The sequence below is a fragment of the Sprattus sprattus genome (assembly GCF_963457725.1).
Source record: "Sprattus sprattus genome assembly, chromosome: 17".
NCBI classification, from domain to species: domain Eukaryota; kingdom Metazoa; phylum Chordata; class Actinopteri; order Clupeiformes; family Clupeidae; genus Sprattus; species Sprattus sprattus.
The window spans coordinates 12,108,602-12,132,911 of NC_137915.1; the positions used below are offsets into that span (position 1 = coordinate 12,108,602).

The window sequence follows — 24,310 nt, forward strand, 5'->3', positions numbered from 1 at the left end:
TACTCGTTACCAGTTGCCCATCAATTAAATTAGGGACCGTTGTGTTTCTTTTCTGAGCATTGGTGTGTTTTAATTGTCAAAAAGACATTTCAGCAGGAAGAGCCAAATTTCAAAGAATGTGTCCTTCAACCACTCTGACTTCCCGTAGTGTGTGTGTGCGCACGTGTGTGTGTGTGTGCCTGCGCACACGGTGTGTGATTGTTTGAAGTGTGTCATCCGTCTGCATTCATGACTTTATGCCCATATTGGTGTATCTTCGATTGTTCCAAACGCCCCTTTTGTACATTCATACAGAGTATTTCACTGCTGCCTGTGTGTTGAGATCATGACAGGAAACAGGAAGTAGAGGCTTTTGACGACAATGACGTTATCATTGATGACAATGATGATGGTGAAGGCGGCAGTCTGACCTTGAAGCTGTTTCTCTGATGGGTCACCGTGAAAGTAGCCTACTCCCCACAGTAGTGTTCGTGATGACCAAGCTCCTTTACCAAAACTCCATAAATGGCCCATCTCTGATGACTAAGAGGATGATGATGATGATGGTGATGATACTTTATTGTCAGACATCTCTAAATATGTTCTTAATAATGGCAGCTAGAAAAACGGTAAAATTGTGAAGAAATACAAAAAATGTGCCCTAACATTACAATCACAAAAGAAAATAGTCAAGTCACTTCAACGTACTTCTGGTCTTGGATATTTAGTTTTAGGATTGTCTGGTGCACAAAGGAGAACCTCAGTGTAACCCTATTAAAAACCGAGGAGGAAGTGGTGCGCTCAAGCTCAATTTCAAAATGTCAGTTTGCTCCTTCTCATTCAATGTTATTAGGCCTGCTGCTGAAATGTTGCATAGTTTCTGTTTTGCTGCCTGAGAAAAGCCGAGTGGTATAGGTTACAGTTAAGAAGATGGTGAGATAAGGCTTACTCTTAGAGTAACCAGTAGTCCGATGCCAAAATCCAGCTGTGCCAGACTCCGTTCTCTTTATGTAGACGCAGTGAAAACATGCACGGATAAGAGCTTTCTGTGCTTCACATTGTGGCACATGGAAGAAACTGCTGTTGACAGTGTGTTTTATTTGTGGGAAAACCCCTGGAATTCCTTCACTTAACTGTAATTTAATCTGTTGACATCTTGTCGGTGACTGGTGACAAGTGTGAGTTCTTTTCATCAAGGCTACTCTAAACCCAGTTCAGTATGGACTGTACTTTGTGCATGTGGAAGGCATAAGGCTAAATGACACTGAGGATGATGCTGTGGGCTGGGTGTAAAACTGATTTCTGTGTCCTGAGCTTTGTGACATCTGCATCATGCAGTGTCCTCCATGTTTGTGGCCTCCTTTATCAGTGTGATCTGCCTTGTTGCTTTAGGCCTATGTCCCTCAGGGCTGACAGGACGGGTGTCTCTGCATCTCTGCCTGTCCTCCATGCCTGGATCTGAGTGGCACGTGTCTAAGGTGACCAAGCTGGCTGTCACCACGGCGATGGGTTTCTCAGCTCCAGTTCTGCTCAATCATTTTTTTTCGTACCCCAGAAAACACTTCCATCTCCATAGCCAGGCATTTGGCTCTGCCACGCATCAGGATGGAGGCGTCTAGGAGCTTGTAGTGTGAGCACAAAATCCCTTCCCATTATGTGAAGCTGTCCCTGCTGAGTGACTCTTAGTCTCAGAGGGGAATTAATGGGCATTTCAGAAGAACCCTCCCATTGTCACCCATTGAGCTCTTCCTGATTTTGGTTCCCTATAAATGACTGTTTTAATTTTAAATGGAAAATTAGACAGTTTTTTTTTTTTTTTGTGAAGGAAATATACTACTAGTTTTCTCCTTGATGATCAAATGAACCACTTTTAATAACTGAAAACGAATGAATAATGTCATAATGTATTTCTGGGTTCAGTTATTACAAATAATAAATATACGTATATATTTGAATATATATCAAAAAATGGGGTGATATAAGGGATATTTACAGGTCCCATGTACTTTTAATGGCAAATTAAAGTGAAAGGATTTTAACAGAGCAGCTGTAGACCAAGTCTTACCCCTCACTACGTCATCTCACCCCAGCTCCTACTGTTGGTCACAAACAACACCACAGCCCTGCCCTTTCTGCCCTGGCGGTTACGCAATGAATGATGCAAATATTAAGCAACCACATAGTGGGGCAGGATGAGGACTTTTTGCCCAGCAACATGCGTAGGCTACCACAACAGTTTAAATATGCAGATGGGTGTATTGACGACTTCCATTGATTTTTGTGACTTCGTTGTAAAAGCCACGGCCTGGCATTTTTTTTAGCATAACAATGAAAGCGAGGCAAACAAAGAGGGTTTTCCTTTCAGTGAGGCTCTTCGCTGGTCAGATCTGTCAGAGCTTGGTGGTCTTTGTCCTTTTTGGCCTGGCCTGGCTAGGGGTAGATAAGTGCACTGCCCTGGACTATGCAAACAGAGGACTTTGCATACGCTACCACACAGAGCTGACAGTAACAAACACACAGGTTAGTGATATCTGCTAACCTGCTAAACACACAGGCTAGTGATCTCTGTTGCAACACAAGCCCGGATCAGTGCCAGAGTCCAATTCACTCCTAGCTGGGGACCGTTTACCACAGTGTCTATTACCCCATCCTATCCAACCATCCAATCTGTTTCTTTATCGAGTGTGAAATAGGTTCCCCTCAGGCCGTTTCATATCCAGTTTTATGCATAGGCTAATGTGTGTGTGCATGCTTGCGTGCGTGTGTGTGTGTTGGAAGTAACACAAGTGATTCTTTGTTTCCCAGCAGCGCCGTGGCGGTTTCCTTCTTGCTTTAACAACCTGAGTGCATCTCTCAGTGTGGAGCCAATGTGATTGTCCCTGCCAACCCAATTACACCGAGATGAGCCTAACTCAATAATGATGGTGACAAACATCCATACCCAGGCAGAAGAAGCGTGCAGTTAGATGCAGCAACACACTTTTATAGGACAGACTTATCTTTGGGTGTTCAGTTCCATACAAAAAAAAAAAGAGAAGTTTAGAAACGAAATGTCATTTAATATCTCACTGCCCAAAGGAGCAGGAAATGCATTCAGAAGAGACCGCAACAGAGTTTATGAAAAGAGTAGTTCCTCTGGGTGTTTTCCTTAACCCTTACAGCTTTGAAGTGAAACCGTAGATCCCCATCTTGATAACGGGAGCATTCCTGAGCTACTGCTTCCTCACCCTCACATGACATATTATCAGACAGAAGCTAATCTTGGCGTTGATATGACTGAGGCGTCTCTTCAGCCGTATGGTATGCAGTCACATGTGTCTCTGCTCCCTGGTGACTCTTTCTCCTTTCCTCACCGTGGAATTCCCCCCGTACGTTGCTGTGACGGTGAGAAGGAGTGTGTCAGAATGAGTGGGTGAAATGACACACACACACACTCGCACACTCCACGTGAATCCACGGCTCTCCCTGGTGTGTGTTATTCACACAGAATAAGACAATGGAACTCTATCTCTTTTTTTTACTCATCTATCTGCCCATCCATCAGTCTTTCTGCCCACATATGGCTGTCTTGTCACTATATCTTTCTATCTCTCTATCTCTGTCTATCGTTTTCTTTTTGTCTTTTTCCCTGGCTAACTTTCTGTCTCTTTCTCTCTGTCTCCTCATAATATTAAGTCAAGCACCCATACCCCACCCCCCCCCTTCCTCATTGCTGGATGCTAGTTCATATGGGGTCAGCCATCCTAGTGAGAGGCCAACCATGAGGAGAAGAGGAGAGGAGAGGATCCTCCAGTCATCCCACAGCTGGTTGATACTCTGCCTGTAGCCATGGCAACTCAATGGAGATGTCCTCCTCCATCAACTCAGTCAAGCCCAGCCCTTCCACCGCCTAAACCCCCCTCTGAAATAACCTGTGTGTGGGAGCCAGCAGCGTTAATTACCCTGAATGACCGTGATTGGGGCTGAAACGACTCCTGGCTTCTGTTTTCCTCGCTTTGCCAGGCGGTTTTTCCTTGAGTTGCTGATGTTTGCTTGTGCTCATTGCTTTCGTTAAAGGAAAGGGGCTAATTCATCTGCGAGGAAATTGTTCTTCCACTGAGGATGACGTCTGTGGGTTATTACATTTGCCTTGTGGGGAAATACAAAGAGCCAGTTTATATGTAGTTAAATGATTATAAATATTATAGACTAGACAATGACATTCCAGTATTTCAAGTAGGAGGAGACACTGCCACACCCTGTGGATTGCATTTCTGACTGAATGCCATTTTATGAGGTGTTGAGAGCATTTAGTAACTGATAACACATGGCTATTCACACCCCCAAATGAACCATCGATTGATAATAGATGCCATGCCTTTACAGAGCGTGACTAATTCATTGTGTTACGACACACTTGGGTCTTGGCATTGCGGTTGAACTGCCCATATTCTGTTCGGATCAGCATTACCAACTAAGGTATGGCAAGCCAAGAAGGACATGACAAAGGAAAACATGCTTTTCCCCTTTGTACTCCTGTCTCTCTCCTGGTGTGAGGAGGGTTGCAGTGCTTCCTGTTTATGATTCATTTTGTTTATTTAGTTGGTTTCTTTTGGCAGGCAGACGTCAGGGTTTGTTAATGAGTGGAACTTACGAACCAGGTGGTGACGCTAATGAATGGAGCCAGCTGTTCTTGTGTGTGTCTACAGATGTTAAGCAAAAACATCTCAGACAGCATCCGGCTGTGGCATAGATCGGCCTTGGTCTCACAGGGCCAAACCGGCACTGGTGACATTTAAATCACTAACTGCGTGAGACAAAGGGGGGGCCAGGTGTTGAATAGGTGTAGAATGATTCAGATGCATGTAACTAGAATAAAGGTTCAAGGATAACTATGGGATTTTTACCGAAAGAGAAACCTTTGGAATTAAGAAAATTGGTAAGGTTGATGGCCCAGACTCCAGGTACCCAATAGGCCCTTTCATTCTGCTAAATCTGCCAATCAAAGCACTTATAATGTGACCTGGGTAGATAGGTGATTTGGCTGTTGCAGAAAGGCCACATTGACAGTCACCATCTCACTGTCAAACCCAGAGCAGCACATGTCCTGCTGCATAGTTCAAGCAACAAGAAAGTAAGGATGAAAAGGGTTTGTGTGTGTGCGTGTGGGTGCGTGCTCCCGGGTCGTCACATAACCGGGTGTGTAAGAGGTTGCATAAACACCAGGCTCCACTGTAACGCTAACTGACTGCCTGATTCAGCATGGGTGACTAGCGAGACTAAGGCGATTGCTTTCAGCCTGGGCTGTCCTTGCTCTTAAAAGCCAACCATGGGCATTTGAAGACTAGACAATGCAGAGGGGAAATCTGCACTGGATGCAGAGCAAGTGAACAGTGGGATGGCCTTATTAGCTGTGGTTTCAGCAGTAGTTTTTTGAAAAATGGCTAGTGTTATGTCATGTTGTGTTTGTATGCATATCTCCACATCAAATAATCTTTAATCAATGTCATGCACTATGTTCAACCAACAGAATAAACTGACCAACCAGTAGCATAATAAACCAATGTCATATATGATGGATTGGATGGCTGGTATTTTCTTCAGGTTGGTCTGTGAGGTGAATATGAGAATAGAGATGGAATAAGAACTCTAAGGGCTTCATATTGGCAAAGCAGATATCTTTAAAGGGTAGATGTCCCCAGTGCTTACAGTGTGCTGTTCAAGATGATCCTCCAAACCTTGGGCTGCACAAATCATGCTTTTGCTCACACGTGCACATACACAGTGTGTAATTGCTTTGACATTTATGGATGTAGATTAATTGCAGGGACAATAAGGCGATCCTTGTGGCCTAAAACAGCCAATCTAATTTACATCCTTGCCAACCCACCCATTTATTGATATGCAAATAACTCAGGAAAACCCCATTGAGCAAGACTTTATTAAAAAACGATTGTTTACATTGGTTCTTTGTTATTCTAGCCAGCGTTTTGTAGCTTGTTATTACGTTGCTTGTCGCACCACATTGTCTCCTAAGCAGGCGGGTTCTAGCTGAATGGCTAATGGGTCCCTTGAGGATGCAAGAGCCTTGATGTTGGGCAAGGCGCCCTGACAAGTGATCAATCCTGTTTGCGTCAAGGCCTGTACTGAAAGCAGGGTCAGGACTTGCCCAACACCACCCACGCATCACCCAATGGGTTTCCAAGGGTGTTCACCACGAAACTGGGGCTCAAAGGTTGTCACGGTAACACATGTTCTATTGAAATGTAAAATGTAAAATAATTCAAGATGTTAGGTGAATTGTTATTGTTCATAAATGGTCATAACAAAAATAAATACTCAAAATAATTAAAATAATTCAATAATTCAAGATGTTAGGTCAATTGTTATTGTTCATAAATGGTCGTAACAAAAATAAATACTCAAAATGATAAATAAACAGTGCAGAAATCATACAAAGCTATCAGGTGATATGCCAATTAGGCTATCTGAAAGTGAAACAAGCATATTATGTGTTTTTGGAGAAAGCCTGTCCGACATTTCTGAACAACGTATCCCAGACATCCCGAAAAACCCTCATGAAGGCTTTTCATTGCTCCCTTGGGGGACTTCATGAGGATAAAAACCTCACTAAGTGATGCTAATGTCCTGTTTCAGCAGAACTCTCTGTTGGTAACCACGCTAATTGAGAAGCCTGCATCACGTCCTCTTGAGTGAAACGATATACAAGTCAAATGCTCTTTTCAAGGCCCTTTGCTTTATGGAGACCAACTGTATGAGCTGAGGTGAAGTATCCAAACGGCTTCCTCTAAGCCAGCGGGGGGACTACAGGAGCGCTAGCACTGCTGGGCTGTTTAGCTCTGGTCGAGTGGCGGCTTCCTGGAATTGTTTTGTCTGGGCGACAATGGAGGTGGGCTACCTAGCGCTCGTTTCCTTCGTCAGCTCCTGGCCTAGATACTCAAGTGCTCACGTGCCAAGCCTGCTGCAGCTACTGGCATATTTACAGCTTGCTGGAGATTTAAGAAGTCTTGTTTTAGAAATCGTCCTCCGTCTGCCTGCAAATGTATTGTTATACTTGTGGTGTTACTCTGGGGTTGCTTGCTGCAGTGTTTGGGAGGTTTTGGATGTCTGTGTGTCTATTAGGTGTCACTTTAAGTTTGCCATCTCATTATACTCAGTTGGCTCTCTAGCAACGTAGCCAGAGCACACTAACATTGACACCATCACCTCCACCTGTGCCTAAATATGTCTCATCCATCTCCTGCGTGCTGACAGGGCGTGTTGAGATTGCTAACTCTAATTGGTAAGACTTGTTTATCCTGTTGACTGGAGGAGTATAGAGCAGTCATGGAAAGCAAAGCACTCCTTCTAATTAGTCAGTAGTAAAGAGTCCTGCGTGTCAGGCTGCCGCCTTGCTTTTGTTTGGTCACGCCGTAAGGACAACGCTGACAATCTAGAATGGTTTGTTTGGGTTTGTGTAGGTTTTTATCTCTTTTTTTCTTCTTCGTTCTTTTTCTTTTTGTCGCACCTCTTTTATGACTTTTAAGCAGCACCCTTAAGGTACAAACCCATTAAAATGGCTTTAAAAAACAGGCTTTAAAGGATCTGTAACATTTAAGAAATATGCAAATTCATAGAATTTGTGACATTCTTTTCACGTTTTAGAGATTGCAGTCACTATTTAGTGACCCCAGCATTCACAAGGTCATATCAAAATTCAGTCTTTTTGTGTCCTGAATAATTAATAAGACAGTCATGGTTATGGTTGATGCAATTTCAGGTCAATTTAATAATGGGAGAACGGAAGAGGAATGCTGGGGAGGGTGCTGTTTTGGTTTCAGTGGGAAAGCTAATTACCTCCCCGACAAGTCAGCAGTTGACCCACTTTGATTCAGAGATGAATCACTCCCTTTTTAGAGAGGTTGTCTCCCCCCGTTGTGCACACATACACACACACACACACACACACACACACACACACACACACACACACGTATTTTCAGAGATGGAGTGAAAGGATGTGTCCCCCGAACAGACAGACACACACACACACAGACACGCCTGTACAGAGATGGACTGAAAGGTTGTCTCCCCCATACACACACACACACAAACACGACTGTACAAGGTCAAGGCTTGTCGCAGACCAAACTGATCTGAGTCTGAGTTGACTGCTTGCCAAACCCCGTGGCCTTGACTAAAATAATCAGATGAATCTCCCCAAGAAGAAACCTGTTCTTTTTGAGGGGAGCTGACGCTAATCAGCTGCGTTTAAAATCAGTGCCGCACACGAACGCCACCTCCCACTGCTCAGCCGCCAGTTTTCATGCAGGCTCGTGTGTGTGATCGCATCGCACACTCACAAACACACACACACACACTTACACTTACACTCACACATGCACAGGCCCACATCACACACAGATGGTGGCTGGGCGCCTTTCCCTGCGCCGTCTATCCGACTCCTGTGTCTATTTCTGGCCATTGGATACACTCGCCATAGTTTTTGCCTGCTGAGGCAAGCTGAATTGATCTGATGCGGTGTTGGGATGCAAGCTAGTGGCCTTGTGTGAATATGCAAACAGGTGAAGAGTCCCAGCAGTGAATGTATGCAAACAGGTGAAGAGTCCCATCAGTGAGCGGATAGGAGTGGTCTTGAGTCCATAGTGTAGGTGACAGATTATGAGACAGGGACATTCATTTTGCTTTGTAATGTGGAGTTCAGTGCCAGAATGTAAAGGAAAAAAATATCAACATATCTAACTAAATATATTTCAGATATTAAATATTAGGTTTTGTATAAATTGCAGTGTATACATTGCGTGTCTTTTGTCCTATGACGTTGCCATTTGTTTCCTTGCAGTGCTTTTTCTAGACAGGCGGACACATTCACACACACACTCTTACAATCACACTCTCACACTCCCACACACACACACACACACACAAAAGGTTAAAAGCCCGGTGTGCCCATCCCTGGCGAGTAGTTGGCAGTCATTGAGCCCCACGGTTGGAATGGGGAAAGGGGGAGGGACTGCTGAGAGTGGCTGAGAAAGGATGCTCCTCCCTGGGCAGCAGATCGATGGTGCTGTGGGGTCTGAGAACCAGCACCCAGGAGAGCTGTAATTCAATCTCAGCTCTGGCTCCCTGCTTTTAGTCTCCAAACCAACCGCCCACCCCCACAATGCATAAAGATTCACACACACACACACACACACACACACACACACACACACACTAGATCCTGAGGCGCACTTCCTCAGTGTCATGGTGTTTGTGTCTATGCCCATATATATACTATTTTAGAGTCTGTTTTAGAGCTCAGTTTCGACATGTTGGCCTATATATTCCCTTTTGTTTGTTCAGCCTCAAGTGTGTGTCTCACAGGTCACTGCACTGCAGTGGTGCTATATTTAATTCTGTTATCTATCTGCTTAAGTGCTTGCTTGACAAACATGGGCCTTTTGTGTAGCGCGTTTTGTATTTGTATATTTCAAACCAGCTGTGCATATGATATCATGGGCTATTTTGGTGCCTAGAGTCAGGTGTGTGTGTGTGGGTGTGTGTGTGTGTGGGAGAGGGAGAGAGGTGTGGGTGTGTGTGTATGATTGTGTTTGAGTGTGAGAGGAAGTTTTGTTGTTTTTCCTCTTTGTGTAAAATGTGTTCATTCATACCTGCTTGGCTACCACTTGGCCAGATCTGTTGTGGAGACTCATCAGTTGACCCTCTCCCTCATTCAGACACACACACACACACACACACACCTGCTTCCTGCTTTGTACGTGTGTATGCATAATCAGAGGTCTTGATTAGCTGGGACTCTTATCAGCTGCATGTCCTACCTGCCCCGGTCTCAGACGAGGAGCTACACCTGCAGACTGGCCTTTAATACCACACCTGGAAGCCATGCATCAAAGCCCCAGATGATGATGGTGTGTGTCTGACACACCGGTCACACCTTTTCGTTGGAATGTGTTGATGCGTCAGGGTTAACGGATCCCCATTCACTTTGAATGGGGTGACGTCATCCTTTTGCCAAACTGAACGGAGCCACAATTCAGTTTGGCAAAAGGATGACGACATCCCATTCAAAGTGAATGGGGATCCGTTAACCCTGACGCATCAACGGATTCCAACGCATAGGTGTGACCGGTGTGTCTGTGTGTGTGTGTGTGTGTGTCTGTATGTGCACGTGCTGGATGTCTTGCAGCACCATTCTGCAGCAGGAAATGTCTGGCCTTCTGCACTGCTCTGCTCTGTACGCGCACACACACACACACACACACGTCCATATACACCCACACACACACACACAAACACACTCAGTTGTCACACTGGCCACGTTGCTTACACATAATCATCAGGCCTGTGTGTATTTTAGGAGAACAGGAATGGTTTGTTTGGCTGGTGTGTTTCTTTGTTCTTAGGCGTGAGTGTGTGTGTTTCCATTCCATTGCAGCTTGTGTGTAATTGGTTGTAAAGTGTTTGTTTTGGAGGTAATGGGTCATCTTTGTGTTTTAAGAGTGCGTGTGTGTGTGTGTGTGTGTTTGTGAAAGAGAGAGAGAGAGTGAGTTTTTTTATGGAAGAGGTGTAGATTATCATGTATTAGAGTGAGTGTGAGAGTGAGTGTGAATGTGTGTTCCTTGAAAAGGAGTGGCAGTAGGTGCTCACCCTAAGGAATGCCTGAGTAGTATTTCATAGACCAGGGTCTCTACTGTGTGGTTAGGTTAGGTGTCAGTCTATTGTTGGTAAGGTGGTCTAGTATTGTGAAAAGCTACATCTAAAACCCCTCAGGTTCTCTCGCTCTCTCTCTGACTGCTTTACTGACATGACTTATGGAGTAGGCTATTGTGTGCTGACACTCTTCCGCTCTCTCGCCCACTCTCACACTCTCTCTCTCCCTCTCTCTCTCTCTCTCTCTCTCTCTCACATACTCAAACTCTCTTTCTCTCTCTCTTCCACCTTCTCCACTGACGTTGAGTGGAGAGGTGTGAAGGATTTTGTCACTTTCTTATGATCATAGTCATTTTCATTCTGTCTTTCCTTCTCTCTCTCTCTCTCTCTCTCTTTTCCACTCACTCCACTCTTCCGCTCTTTCCTTACCACCCCCTCCCCCACCCCCACCCCTCTTCTCCCACCCCAGTGGCAATTCAGGTCGGGCTTGATCGGTAATTACCTCTGGTTGTAAGTGCTCGCCTCTCCTCCTCTAAAGTCTGCCTAATTACCCCTAATGTCTCCAGCAGGTACTTTCCCCCTACCCTCATGTCAGCTCCACACCTGCTCTTTGTTCTGCATGGAGAAGGAGGGCACTTAGTGTTGGGGACTTTGGGACTGGGATTAATGTGAGCTCGCACTGTAAGGCTAATGTAAGAGGCAGCTGTTATTCTATTGGGTATTCCTAACACTTATTCACACTCCCTGAATGCTGAGGTAAAAGGTGGGCTAGAGTGGGTAGACATACAGTATCTATAGGTAGATGTGTTTGAGGTAAATCATCTTGATCTGCAGTTACCTAAATAATGGTTGAATGAAGGGTTTCAACCTAAACGAGTTGGGAGTCTGAAAATGTTCTCTCAGACCATTAAAACACCTCCCCGTAGTTCATTCTTCGCACCAAGCTTTTGCCATGTCAAACAGATCGGTTTGAGTTTGTGTAGATCCTTGAGTCAGTGGAAACAGTCCAATTAAATGGCTGGTTGTTAAAGCACAACATCAATACGGTACTGAGGCAATTACTGCTCAGGGCACCTCCAGATTATCTGCCAATTACTGACTTAGTCAACCTCTGGAAGGGGCCTGCTAATTTGAGGAAGTGCTTCATGTTGAGAGCACAGGGCATAGAGGAGAAGGAGGCTCATGGGAGTTGTAGTCCATTGCAGGAGGCTTGCTGCTGATGAGGGCTTTATGAACCCAAACTCCCAGCTGGCCAATTTGAACAGAAGACGTGGGGACCTGTGTAATGGTAGTGGCTCCACCTGATCTTTTTTTAATTAAAAATATATATATACATTTAAAAAATGTAAAACAATGAAATACGTAAATACATATATAAAGGGATTAAACTGAGGGAGAAGAGGTTGGAAGCTGTGTGTTTGGATGTGTGAAATGTCTTTGAAATGCCTGTTTGCGTTGAAGTGAGCAGGAGCGCCATCCTCCTCTCCAGCAGCTGTGGTGTTGACGGCTTTTGAAGTGCCAGCATTAGGTCAGACAGGCAGGTAGGCAGACGCAGGCAGGTGTGTATTATTGATGAACCAGGAGCTGGTGTGATCCCAGCTGGTGTGGCAGCTCCCACTGTGCAATCCCAGGCCCTGGAGGTGTACCTGACGGACTAGCCTCGCACAGCGGGGGAAGGCCAAAAACTCCCAGTTTGGCAAGTCGAGTGCAAGTGTGGATCAAATCTGACACCATGGAGGCCTCAGTGCCAGCTGACCCCGTGGTGTCGCCAATATCCGCTTCAGTGACCTTTTCTGTTTTTTTACAAATTGTAAGAAGGGAAGCTCTCTGAAAATGATCAAATCCACAAAACTGACCTGAGAAAGTCAGGATACAGAGGAATCCTCTGATCTCCTTGTGAGGCTCTTTGTTACCAGGAACCTTTTACTTGGGCAAACAATGAGAAATTCATCTGGTGTTGACTGTGGAGAGTAACTTTTACACCTGTCACTGTGTGCTGTCCTCAGATGGGAACTCACACTCAGCACTTCCAAGGGGGTGGGGAGCATGCGGTGCTAACACACTAATGAGCATCTCTCTCTCTCCCACTCTCTTCCTCTCGTTTTATATCCCCCTCTCATTCTCTACTTACTTCTCCTCTCTCTCTCTCTCTCTCTCTCTCTCTCCTAGCTTCCTTTCTCTCTTCCTCTCTTTCTTTGTGAGACTTGTCCCTTGCTTCTTCTTTGTGAGTCTCTATCGTTCTATCACTCCCTCTCTCTCTCTCTCCCACCTAATCCCTGCCCTTTCTTTCTCTTCATCTCTCTCCCCCTGTTTTTCCTCCATCTCTCCATCCCTCCATCTCTCCTCCCTCTGTCTCTCCATCCCTCCATCTCTCATCTTCCTCCTGACACACATTAGTGGTGCTGCCAGTGGAAAGGCCATTGGATCAGGTGCTCCTCTCTGCCAGGGCCATAATTCAGCACCGTGACCTTCTGCTGTGTGCCAGTCACCAGAGAAAAGGAGCCTGTCTGAGTCTCCAGACATAGGAACCATAAACACACACACACACACACACACACACACACACACACACACACACACACACACACACACAGCTCTCCATCTCTGTGTGTCTAGCCTCCATGTGTCTTCAGACATAGGAACCATAAACACACACACACACACACACACACACAGCTCTCCATCTCTGTGTGTCCAGCCTCTATGTGTCTCCAGTCATAGGAACCATAAACGCTCATGCGCACACACACACACACACACACACACACACAACACCACCTCTCCTTCCCTGTGTGTCCAGCCTCTATGTGTCGCCAGTCGTTAGAGCAGTAATGTCTCCCCCCACACTCAGGACAGCTCTACATCTCTGTGTCTCCAGCGTCTCTGTGTGTCTCCAGCGTCTCTGTGTGTCTCCAGCGTCTCTGTGTGTCTCCAGCGTCTCTGTGTGTCTCCATCTCTGTCTCTGTGTCTCCAGCATGTCTGTGTGGCTCCAGCGTCTCTGTGTGTCTCCATCTCTGTCTCTGTGTGTCTCCATATCTGTCTCTGTGTGTCTCCATCTCTGTGTCTCCAGCGTCTCTGTGTGTCTCCAGCGTCTCTGTTTGTCTAGCCGTTGGAGCCCTGATGGGTCCCTCTGACTGGACGTTGTGTTGTGTAGCCGTAGCTGCTGCATATGCATGAGCCTGAGCGTGACTAGAGCGTGATGCCCTTCAGGGCGAGTAAAGAGAGGCAGCCCCTGCCAAACTAGGCCTGGGCACATTGGGGTGATTATTCTTGTTGAGAGGCAGTTTGCCCTTGGCAGAGTGTATAGGTTATTTATTTTTCTCTTACCCCAGAGACAGTCAGCGCCATCAATGCATATGCAGTGTGCCTACATAGAACACTCTCCTGTGTCCTGCTCTGTTCTCTATTGCCTTAATGTCACATAGTGGACTTTAAAGCCTGGAGAAATGTTTTAGTGAACAGTGCTGGATTATCAACGTACTCCCATACGACCCACCTGCTTACCAGTTATGTCAGTTGGTTTTGTGTCCCTCTCTGGGCCGACCTGAGATCAGAATAAAGACTATAACCGGCCAACAGAACTGCCTTATAAACACCATCTACAGCACAGTCGGCACTAAAACAAGCTAGCTAGCTTGCTAACTGATGTATTTTGTTGATCTAGTTGGTGTCATGCTATATAAGATGTTCTGCCTTGTTTTGGCCTTCCAACCTAGAGCATGAAGGTGCTAGGAATAGGTCAAGGAACAGCTGTGGCACCTAGTGGGAATGGCAGGTCACATGACTGTATCATCAAAAAATTATCTGAGTATGATCTGAAAACTAGCTACCTGGGAAAAACAGAACAACAAAAACAATAAAAACGTTATGCTGTTATGTTGCTTTAAATAGTTGCACTTCCTCTGACTGTAGCCTGTGTCCTGTGTCCCTTCCTTCATCTGAGGCAGGTCAGAGACCAAGCCTCTCTACCCCAGAGTAGCCTTGCTGCCACAGCTTTGGGTTCTCTTCGCTTCTCTCACCCTCTGAGAATGTTACTTTTTTTTTCTCCTTTTCTTTTTGTGTTCGCTGCCGCCTTGTTGGCGTGGAGAAGTGGGTCAGTCAGAGCAGACGGATTATTTCTCTGGCTTGGGGTCTGCCACAGGGAACTAATGGCAGATTAGCCGGCAAGGTTTTTGTTGTTTTTTTTTTTTCAGGGTCTACTGGTGCCACACCGAGTGGGTCTGTGAAGGAGAGGGGGGGTGACCCGGCTGGACTGTGAGGGGGGCTTTTGCTAGCGTCCGGTGGCTGTGGTGGTGGTTGTTCCCACCGCACCACATCTCCTTTGATCACACTGTGGCATATTTGACCTGGGAAATCATTTGGTCCATTAACTGTGTGCTGACAGAATGGCTGATTAGCCTCAGCCGGAACAGGGTCGACCCCCCTGACGGACAGGCTGATTAACCTCAGCCCAGGACGGGGTCGACCTCACTGGTGTCTCTCCCCGCTTCCTTATGCACTGCCTGGGCAGCTGGTGTAGGTCGTAGGTCACTGGCCCCTGTGCAAGTCCCTAAACCACAATCTTGCTTCTGGATCTCCCTCGCCCTGCACACACCTGACTTAACAAAGCACACGTGATTACCTGGTCACTACTGACCTAGGTAATCAAGAGCAGTATAATTATATCAGGTGTGCTTGGAGCAGAGATGGATAGAAGATCTACAAGGCAGGGGGCTCCTGGAGCAGGACTGCCAACCCCTACCTTAAGCTATAGGCCTAATGAGCTAACTTGAAAAGGGTCAGAGCAGCAATGGATATAAGGGGTGTCTAGTCTTCATAGATTAAAATGAGGATTTGTAGTAATCTGCGCTGGTATGATAAAAGGCGCCCCTTGACTTCCTTGATCAATAGCTGCAGAAAGTCCTTGAGCTTTAATGGAGTAATCAGGCATTAACCGCTCTGAATTGATTGGTTTGGCCTTGCTCTACTGATGGTCGTGATGATCTGAGTGCCTCCGTCTTTTGAGAGGAGAAAAGTGTTTGCTCGTAAATCCTCCTTTGAAAACGCTGCAGTCACATCCCTCGTTGAAAGTCATGCAATATTCAGCAGAGCCACGCTCTTCTGGGGGATTTGCTGCCGAGCAGCGTGAGGAAGAACTTAATTAGGTCTCTCTTTGAAGTGCCTTGACCCGGTTTCTCGTCAGCACCCTCCTGCCCTTCCTGCCCTTGTGCTGTTAGTAATGGGGTGTTGACTGTGACGCTCGGCTGCGGGTCCACTGGGCCGGTACTGAGCTCGTACTCCCTCCTCATGCGGGAGGGACCGCCACTTCCTCTCAGCTGGGTCACAGAACAATGGCAGCCCCGGCCCGGTCCACCCCTCCATCCACAGCTCCTCATCAGTCGCAGCCCTAACCGGGTGGGCTGGGCTGTGTTCTGATACGGTCATCCAACATCCATTGTGTAGGGTTGGTGTTTAATCAGCAAGACGCTCTCAGCCCATGGATAATAATGTTTTCTTGTGTAACCCCCCCCCCCCCCCCCCTCCCCCATACACACACCCACTCACAGACACACACACAGTCAGTCACTTCCCAGTTTACTGTGGTTTTTCCCTAAATATTTTTTGGCCTTGTGACACTGTCAACATTCATTCATTCAAGTACAGGCGGATCTTTTGGCATTACAGCAAGGGCTCAGGACAAATCTCTCATAGTGCCACAGCCCTAAAACCACATATTCCCAGCCTAATGCATTTGGGCTTCCTTAAAGTGTCCAGCACAGACTGTCCACTTGACTGTTTCACAGACTCTTTCACTGTTTGACAAGTTTCACACCCCTGTTTTTGTTTCTTGTCTTTTTTTTCCTGTAGGTATTGGGAAGAACGTCATCTGCGACCGCACGGCCACTCCTCTGGATGCCTTCCGCATGATGTCGGCTGCCCAGTATTACCCCAAGCTGCTGAGCATCATGGGAAATGTGCTGCGCTTCCTGCCGGCTTTTGTGCGCATGAAGGAGCTGGTGGAGGAGGGCTACGTCGGGGAGCTACTTGTGTGCGAGGCGCAGGTAAACACACACACACTCGAACTCACACTCACACTCACACTCACACTCACACTCACACTCACACTCACACTCTGAGTTTCTCCATTCCAAAGAATGTTGACTTTAGATCGTTTAATTGAATTGACTATCGTCATTAGTTTGAGCTGTACTCCGGTCTGTGTTTGTCGTTGTGAATGTGGATGTTCCGCTCTAAAGAGCATGTTTGCTGTGCTCAGGTCCACGGCGGGAGCCTCCTGGGAAAGAAGTACAACTGGAGCTGTGATGACCTGATGGGCGGTGGTGGCCTTCACTCGGTGGGCAGCTACATCATCGACCTTTTGACCTTTCTGACGGGCCGTCGTGCCGCCAAGGTTCACGGCTTCCTCAAGACCTTCGTCAAGCAGACGGACCACATCCGCGGCATCCGCCAGATCACCAGCGACGACTTCTGCACCTTCCAGATGGTTCTGGACGGTGGCGCCTGCTGCACCGTCACGCTGAACTTCAACGTGCCCGGTGAGTTCCGCCAGGAGGTCATCATCGTCGGGACCTCCGGGCGGCTAACAGTCAGCGGCACTGACCTGTACGGGCAGAAGAACGACAGCGAGGCTGGACGCCAGCTGCTGCTGAAGGACAGCACGCCGATGTGCAATGCCTCGCTGCCGGACAAGGCATTCAGCGACATCCCCTCACCGTACCTAACTGGCACTATCTGCATGGTGCAGGCGGTGCGGCAGGCCTTCCAGGACCAGGACGACCGGCGCACCTGGGACGGACGGCCGCTGACCATGGCCGCCACATTCGAAGACTGCCTGTATGCGCTGTGCGTGGTGGACACCATCAAGAAGTCCAACCAGTGTGGCGAGTGGCAGAACATCGAGGTGATGACCGAGGAGCCTGAGATTAGCCCTGCGTACCTGATCAGTGAAGCTATGAGAAGGAGCCGCATGTCGCTGTACTGTTAGCGCTGCCTCTGTTAGCGCTTTAAAAAATACAATAAAAAATAAACTCTTTGAGGGGGCATCTACTGCTGTGCACTGGCTGCTGTGCACATTCATACTGGAAGGCTGGCTCTCTAGCACCCTCTGATGGTTTGGAGAGTCATTACATTTAAGGAATTACTGCACATCACTGAGGGATGGAAAACTACAGATCAGTAATGTCAGGAAAGATGGATTATATTTCTTCCAGAGGTTTCCTTGTCGAGGCTTGACAGACTGACTGACTGCTGGTGGAGACTGTGCAAGGAACACACACAACCGTGGCAACAGTTTCAGTTTTAGTGTTTTTCTTATTCCTCATCGGAGGTGAATGTCCAAAAGCAGGGGGAGGCTGTTGTCAACATCTGTGTTCTCTGAGTGTTTTTGTGTTTGCGTGTGTGTGTGTTTGTGTGTGTGTGTGTGAGGTAGAGAGATCGAGCGAGAGAGAGAAAGTTTTGTTCCTCTTAAAAAAGGAAAAACCCTAAAAATCAATAGTTTGGCTGGTAGGGCTTTTAGAGATAAAGTACCCCTCCAATTAGATATGCAATAATCCTGTCTCCACGCAGCTAAACCCCATGCCTAATCCATGAGAATGCCTCCTCATTGCTTGCCTCTCGTGTCATTCAGGTCAATGTACTGTAACACTGCATCCTGCTGAGTGCGTCTACAGTAGCGTTTACAGTAGGCCTTAGTGTGTCGTTGTTTTTCGCAACGCTTCTTCAACCAGCCGGTTGCTTTTCTCAGCGCTTTTCAACCAATTGCATTCAGACTCGTCCTGCTTGCACTAGCATGCCGATGCTTTTTTTAGTGGATGCGTCCAAAGTCAATCAGTGGTGGCCTCTTAGTGCTGCGCAGGGCTGCGGTCTGCTCGATGCTTGACTGTGCTGGGCTCCCTATCTTAGTATAGCTTGGCCTGGTTAGAGGCGACTGGATGAACAGGATGTGCCTTTGAGAACCGCCGTTAGTAACTGTAAATGGGGGGGGAAGGATGGTAAAGTGAGCATGGTGGAGTGTGGTAGCATTTACTGTCTTCTGTCTGACCAGACGCTGGCTAGGAAGCAAAGTGACAGGAAGAATAAGCTTCATGATACCAAATGACATTCTGAGGTAGAGGGGCGCACGCGTTTGTGTAATAAACCAATGCACTGATCGCTTTTGATCCCAGATCACCCTTTATATGGAGGAGTCTTTGTGCGAAACCAGACGTGATCTTTCGTTCATTGTGCATGCTCCATGTCCAAGTGCAGTCTTAGAGTTTGGTACAGGCCCACACGCCGACCTACGAGCCAAAAGATTGATTTGATTTTTCTTTCAGACGTTCAGTCAACCCTGTGTTTGGTCACGTGGTGTTAGGACTCAATGACATGCTATGCCTCATCATCACAATTCTCCTACACCTGTGTCTTTTGTGTCTGTGTGTTACAATGTCATAACGACATTATACGTTGCTATTGTTTTGTTTTTGTTTTGTTTGTTTTAAAAGAAATGACCTGCTGTACAGAACCAGGAAGAAACGGTTTATACTTGATGTTGTTCTCAGTATAGAAGTATTTATTTTTGTTCTGCATGTTTATCACTGGAAAAGGAAAGACGTGTATGTGCGGAGACAGACAGTCAGACGGACAAAGTGAGGCCTTTGGGGTTTTGTTTTATGCAGCGCATCCAGTGTGGCATCCCCTGTGAAGTGTGTGACCAATCCTGTTTATCCTGCTCTTAGAGAGCGAGTAGCTGCCTGTCTGCCTGTCTGTCTGTTTGTCTGTCTGTTGGAGCTCACGCTGCAGGCCACGAATAGAGTCACTGCCAGTGGAAAACCATTCTGGGAGATGCAAGAAGGGCATTGTACCACTCTGGATTAAATTGTGCTGTCAGTTCAGTGCGTCCAAGATGTAACCAAGGTGTGTATTTGACCTTTGACCTGCAAGTCAATTTTGGCCGATTCCAGTCTGTCAGTGAGGCAAGCTTCACAAAACTCTACATGCAGTTAGTAACCCCAACACACACACACGCGCAGGCAAAGTATCAGGAGTCTGTGGTTATATACCATAGAAAGGATTGATATTAAAGGTATATAGTATCAGTATAAGGAATTGAGTCATGTGATCAGGATATTCTTTCAAACCTTCTTAGACAAGGTTGCTCCATATGCCAAATATTCCCAAATGCATTTATCATATCAGTGCTCTTTCTTACAGGACTGCTATAGACTAGTTTGAAATAGAATACTATATACTATAAATAACTATATAATAAAAAATTCTGATGTCTTCTGTGCTTTTGGATTTTCAAAGATCTAAATAGCTCCTGCACCCTGGGCATAGAGATATTGATAGCTGCGCTGTTTTTGTTCGTGCAAAGGCCAAGAGATGCCTCAAAGCTAAGAGTCTTGAAGCTCCACAGACACATCCAGTTCCCTAAGGGAACCGTGCCTTTCTTGTCAATCTCCCAGAACGCTTTTCTCAGAAGTGGTGAAGATCACAGAAGCTGCTTGAAATAAGGGCTGTGATGTTTTGCATGAGTGAAATCCGTGACCCTCACTGTCAATCTCCTACACATGAAAAGATAATGTTTCTTTTTTTGTTTTCAACGCTAAAATAAACCACTGGATGTCTTTATTTTACTGTAACGGATCTGATTGGTCACCTTGTCCGCAGAACCGCATACTGATGTTTTTGCTCTATATTATTTGTATTTCTTTTATTTTCTGAGTTTAAGTTCGTCCTTAAACTGTACCATTTTGCATTTATTTAATGCAGAAGCTTTGTCACACCATCACATCCTGAGTGACTGTAAAACTGGAAGGAGATTGCCTGCAAAAACATGTGTCCACTGTATAGTTGTTATTTATTGAAGGTATTACTCTGATACTGTGTGCGTGTGCGTGTCACTGGATTCTCTCCTGCCTGTGATGTGAAGGAGAACAAGCTGAGGTCACGTTGCCAATGCTAACTGCTGTGTTGATGCGCCCCCCCCCCCCCCCCCCCCCCCCCCCCCCCTCCAGCTCACAGATACTCATGTGGTGTCCTTGCTTACAACACCACTGACTAGAGAAACTCATCGGAGAGGACAGACTTGACCCGTGCGATCCAGCGGTATGGCTGCAGGTGTGTGTGTGCGCTTTTGCTGCTTCTCTTTGTGAATATGTAGATCCTGACTTCCCAAGGCAGCATTCGCAAACAAGTCAGGATCCTGCTTTTTGTCCAGGGGGGTTGGTTGGGCGGATGCTGAAAGGGGTCTATGTCTGTGTTGAGAAGAGGTCGAAAATTGGCCGCTTTTCAAGAAGGGCTGACTCTGCCATACACACATAGTCTCTCTCTGTCTCTCCCTCACACATACACACATACATTACAGACACATGAATAAAGCAAGTCCATACACACACACACACACACAAAGTAGGAAGAAGGCTGGTTGCTTCCTTTTGATGTGGAGGAACTGGAGGGCTAACCTGACAGACCCCTGCTTGGAGAGTGATGCATGATGGGTAAAAACACAGAGTGTGCCTGTCCATCTCAACTCTCCATTAGCCCTGGTCATTACTGGTCATTACCTCCTGTTACCGTGCCGACAGGCTTTCAGAGAAACATCCATCATCTTGCTGGCCGTCAGGTGTCATCTTACCACAGCGTCATCTTATAGACATGAAAATGGCAAATAGGGCTGATTGCTTTACCCATTTGTGTGTGTGTGTGTGTGTGTGTGTGTGTGTGTGTGTGTGTGTGTGTGTGAGAGAGTAAGAGTGTGAGGGGCTTGCAGGGGTCACTGTGTTCATTATAAGACAACCTCAAAGAGATGCTTTCTGTGCACCCGCAGACCTGTAACCTAGCAACCACCCACTACTGTGCCAAACTCGACCCATAGACTCACTGCTTCTCTCTCGCTTTCTCCACTCTTTTTCTCACTCTCTCTCACACTCACTTTTCCCAGGGTCTCTATCTCTAAGAGGTCTCGTAATTTAGATATTAACAGAAGCTGCAGTGCAGTCATTATTTGAAACGTTTTCCTAAATCCTGTGGGCCTTTGGAAAAGGACTACACACATAGTAAGTTACAGCAGACTATGCTGACTGACAGAGATGCTAAAATGTTAACCAACTGGTGCTACTTCAGGTGCTGTCTACCATATGAACCCGACTAGAGATTTCATTTGGCATTACGTCTCCTTAGGTATCAAGGACCAGAATGATTATATGCATTATGACACACATCCTCCACTGGGGGGAGGAGGATCCCAGCCTCGGCCTTCGCTGAGAATCAGGAACCCTCTGGCTGAACCGACAAATCCTTTTTGTTCTCGTTATCAGACTCCCCCCAATATCGGTTTACGGGGGAAGTGTCCATCATCAGGACTCAAGTCCACATGGGCCAATCCCCACAACTCAATTTGCCCCCCCCCCCCCCCACACACACACAATTTCTATAGCTACACATCTAACTCAAGTGGACATTGGCAGAGAAGAGCATTGACAAGTGGATGTGTAGGTCTTTGTGGCTCTCTGCCTGCAATGATAAATGAACATTAGAGCAACATTGAACACAAGTGGTTGGCGAATGCTGCCTGACCCCCCCCTCCGCTGTAGCGCGCACGTTGAAAGGAACTGTTCATCTTAATGCTGTATTGACTTGTGACTATTTATTGTACTATATGTATATGGTCGACGCATGAACCTTTGTATATATATATTTTGAGAACCAACAGGCGCGTATTTATCAGTCCGTAACTAGAGAATGTACTGTACTAGGAACATTAGAGTCTATTTTCTATATGCGCTGTGCACTGGAGGCGGAGGCGGAGTGGAAGAGAAATGGCGCTCCACGTCACTGTTTCATGGAGACTGTAAAGGCATGAAAGTGAGTGTGTGTCCCTGCTACACTCTCCACAGCAAACGCGGCCCAACACCACTTGGCTCTGCTCTATAAATCTGCCAGTGTTCTGCAGTGAAATATCCCTGCTCTGCATCCTTACTCTGTGTGTGTGTGTGTGTGTGTGAGAGAGAGAGAGGTATATGAAATCTTTTCAAGTGTGTGCATGGCTTTATGCATGCATTTGAGCCCATGGCAGAGAAAGGTGTGTGTGTGTGTAACAGCGTTAATGTGTGCAGGTGTGCGTGTGTGAGTGTACCTGTATGTGTGTGTGTTTGTACAGTTCATAGCTCGGACCGACTGGCTTGTCCCAACTGGATCACTCCAGTTCAGAAACCGTTGTGGTTTATGGCTACAGCTCTTGTGAGATGCTGTGGTTTCTATGAAATAAAAGCATATAAAGCTACCCTCACATCAGTGTCTTTGCATTCTGTCTGTTCTCCCTTGCTTAGACTCCCTTAAACATATCAGACTGATCTTTTCATGTGGAGCTCTACCATGGTCTAAATGAGCTGGTAGAGTTTGAAGTCAACAGAAATGTATTTAAATGAGCATCTTCGGCACTGTAACACAATCTCATCTACTCACTTTAAAAAGTTGTTTTGATCTCAGAGTCTAACCTTACAGGATGTGAGTGGATTTAATCAACACACAACGAAGCATCCACCGTAGCTACATGCAGTTCTTGCAAATACACATACCGTATTAAACCTATGTCTATATTTGCATGAGTGTGTGTGCAATTTAGTGTCATTGTTCTGCTCTCTCCATATGACACATTTTATTTCAATGTTGTTAGCGCACTCTAGTGGTTAGTAAGAATTGTGTTATGTGATAGTGTCATCTTGTAACTAAGAAAAAGGGCTGGAATTCCAAGAATGCATTCTACGCAGCTGTGAAAAGTGGTTTCTGTTAGAGATTTCATTCCCTGGGGTGTACTTTGGGCTTTGTAACTTTGCCGAGCGTTTCTATGCACAAAAAGCTATGCAACACACCAAGAGAAAGGGACACACCAGGAAAGCATAATAGGTCCTCTTCATGGAATCTTAAATAATCTAATTTATGCAATTTAATGTGTGCCTTTCCATGAGCAGGTTGGCAGACAATTCAGGCCTGTCAACCAGCTCATAAATGCTTCAGTATTCACGTGAGAAAATGCTGGTATTACATAGTCTGGGTGAAAAATTACACAGAAAATGAAAATGTTCTGTTGGAAATTAGACTACTTTCACACTGTTCGCAGTCAGACTGTAAGATTAAACATACGGTTGATGCTTTCTCATTGTGTGTAAATCCCTCAGGTCAGTCTTTCCTCTGTTAGCTTTCTGCTCGTGCTGACTCTTCTCTTTTGCTGACCTGTGTGTACTATAGGATCACTCTCTCTCCCTCCACTCCTCTATCTGAATTTTTGTTGTCAGAGTTCCTCTGTTTTTTTATCTTCATCCAAAAAACTCTATGCTATACCATACAACTCTACACTATACCATACAACTCTACACTATACCACACAACTCTACACTATACCATACAACTCTACACTATACCACACAACTCTACACTATACCATACAACTCTATACTATATCATGCCCTTCCCTTCCAGCCTTTTCTTACTCACACGCGTTATTCCGTCAGGAACTCCCTATCTCTGTCTCTCTCTATCTCACACACACAAATTCTCTTACATTCACACATTCTCTTTCACAAAGACATTTTCTCACACACACCATTGTTCTGTCATGCACTCCTTCTCCCAGCCTCTCACACTCATTCCATCCACTCTCTCCATCTCTTCCTCTCTCTCTCTCTCTCTCTCTCTC

At 46.2% G+C, this 24,310-nt stretch overlaps 1 protein-coding gene across 1 annotated transcript in view; it reads left to right on the forward strand.

Annotated features, from left to right (window-relative positions):
- gfod1 (glucose-fructose oxidoreductase domain containing 1) overlaps nucleotides 1-20,448 on the forward strand; it is a 29,664-nt gene extending 9,216 nt beyond the window's left edge. The window contains exons 2-3 of the mRNA XM_080854893.1: nucleotides 16,480-16,673; nucleotides 16,889-20,448. Coding sequence (XP_080711019.1) covers nucleotides 16,480-16,673; nucleotides 16,889-17,617 — 923 coding nt within the window. The 3' untranslated portion in view covers nucleotides 17,618-20,448. The remainder of the gene's footprint in view (nucleotides 1-16,479; nucleotides 16,674-16,888) is intronic.
- Nucleotides 20,449-24,310: the final 3,862 nt, after the last annotated feature.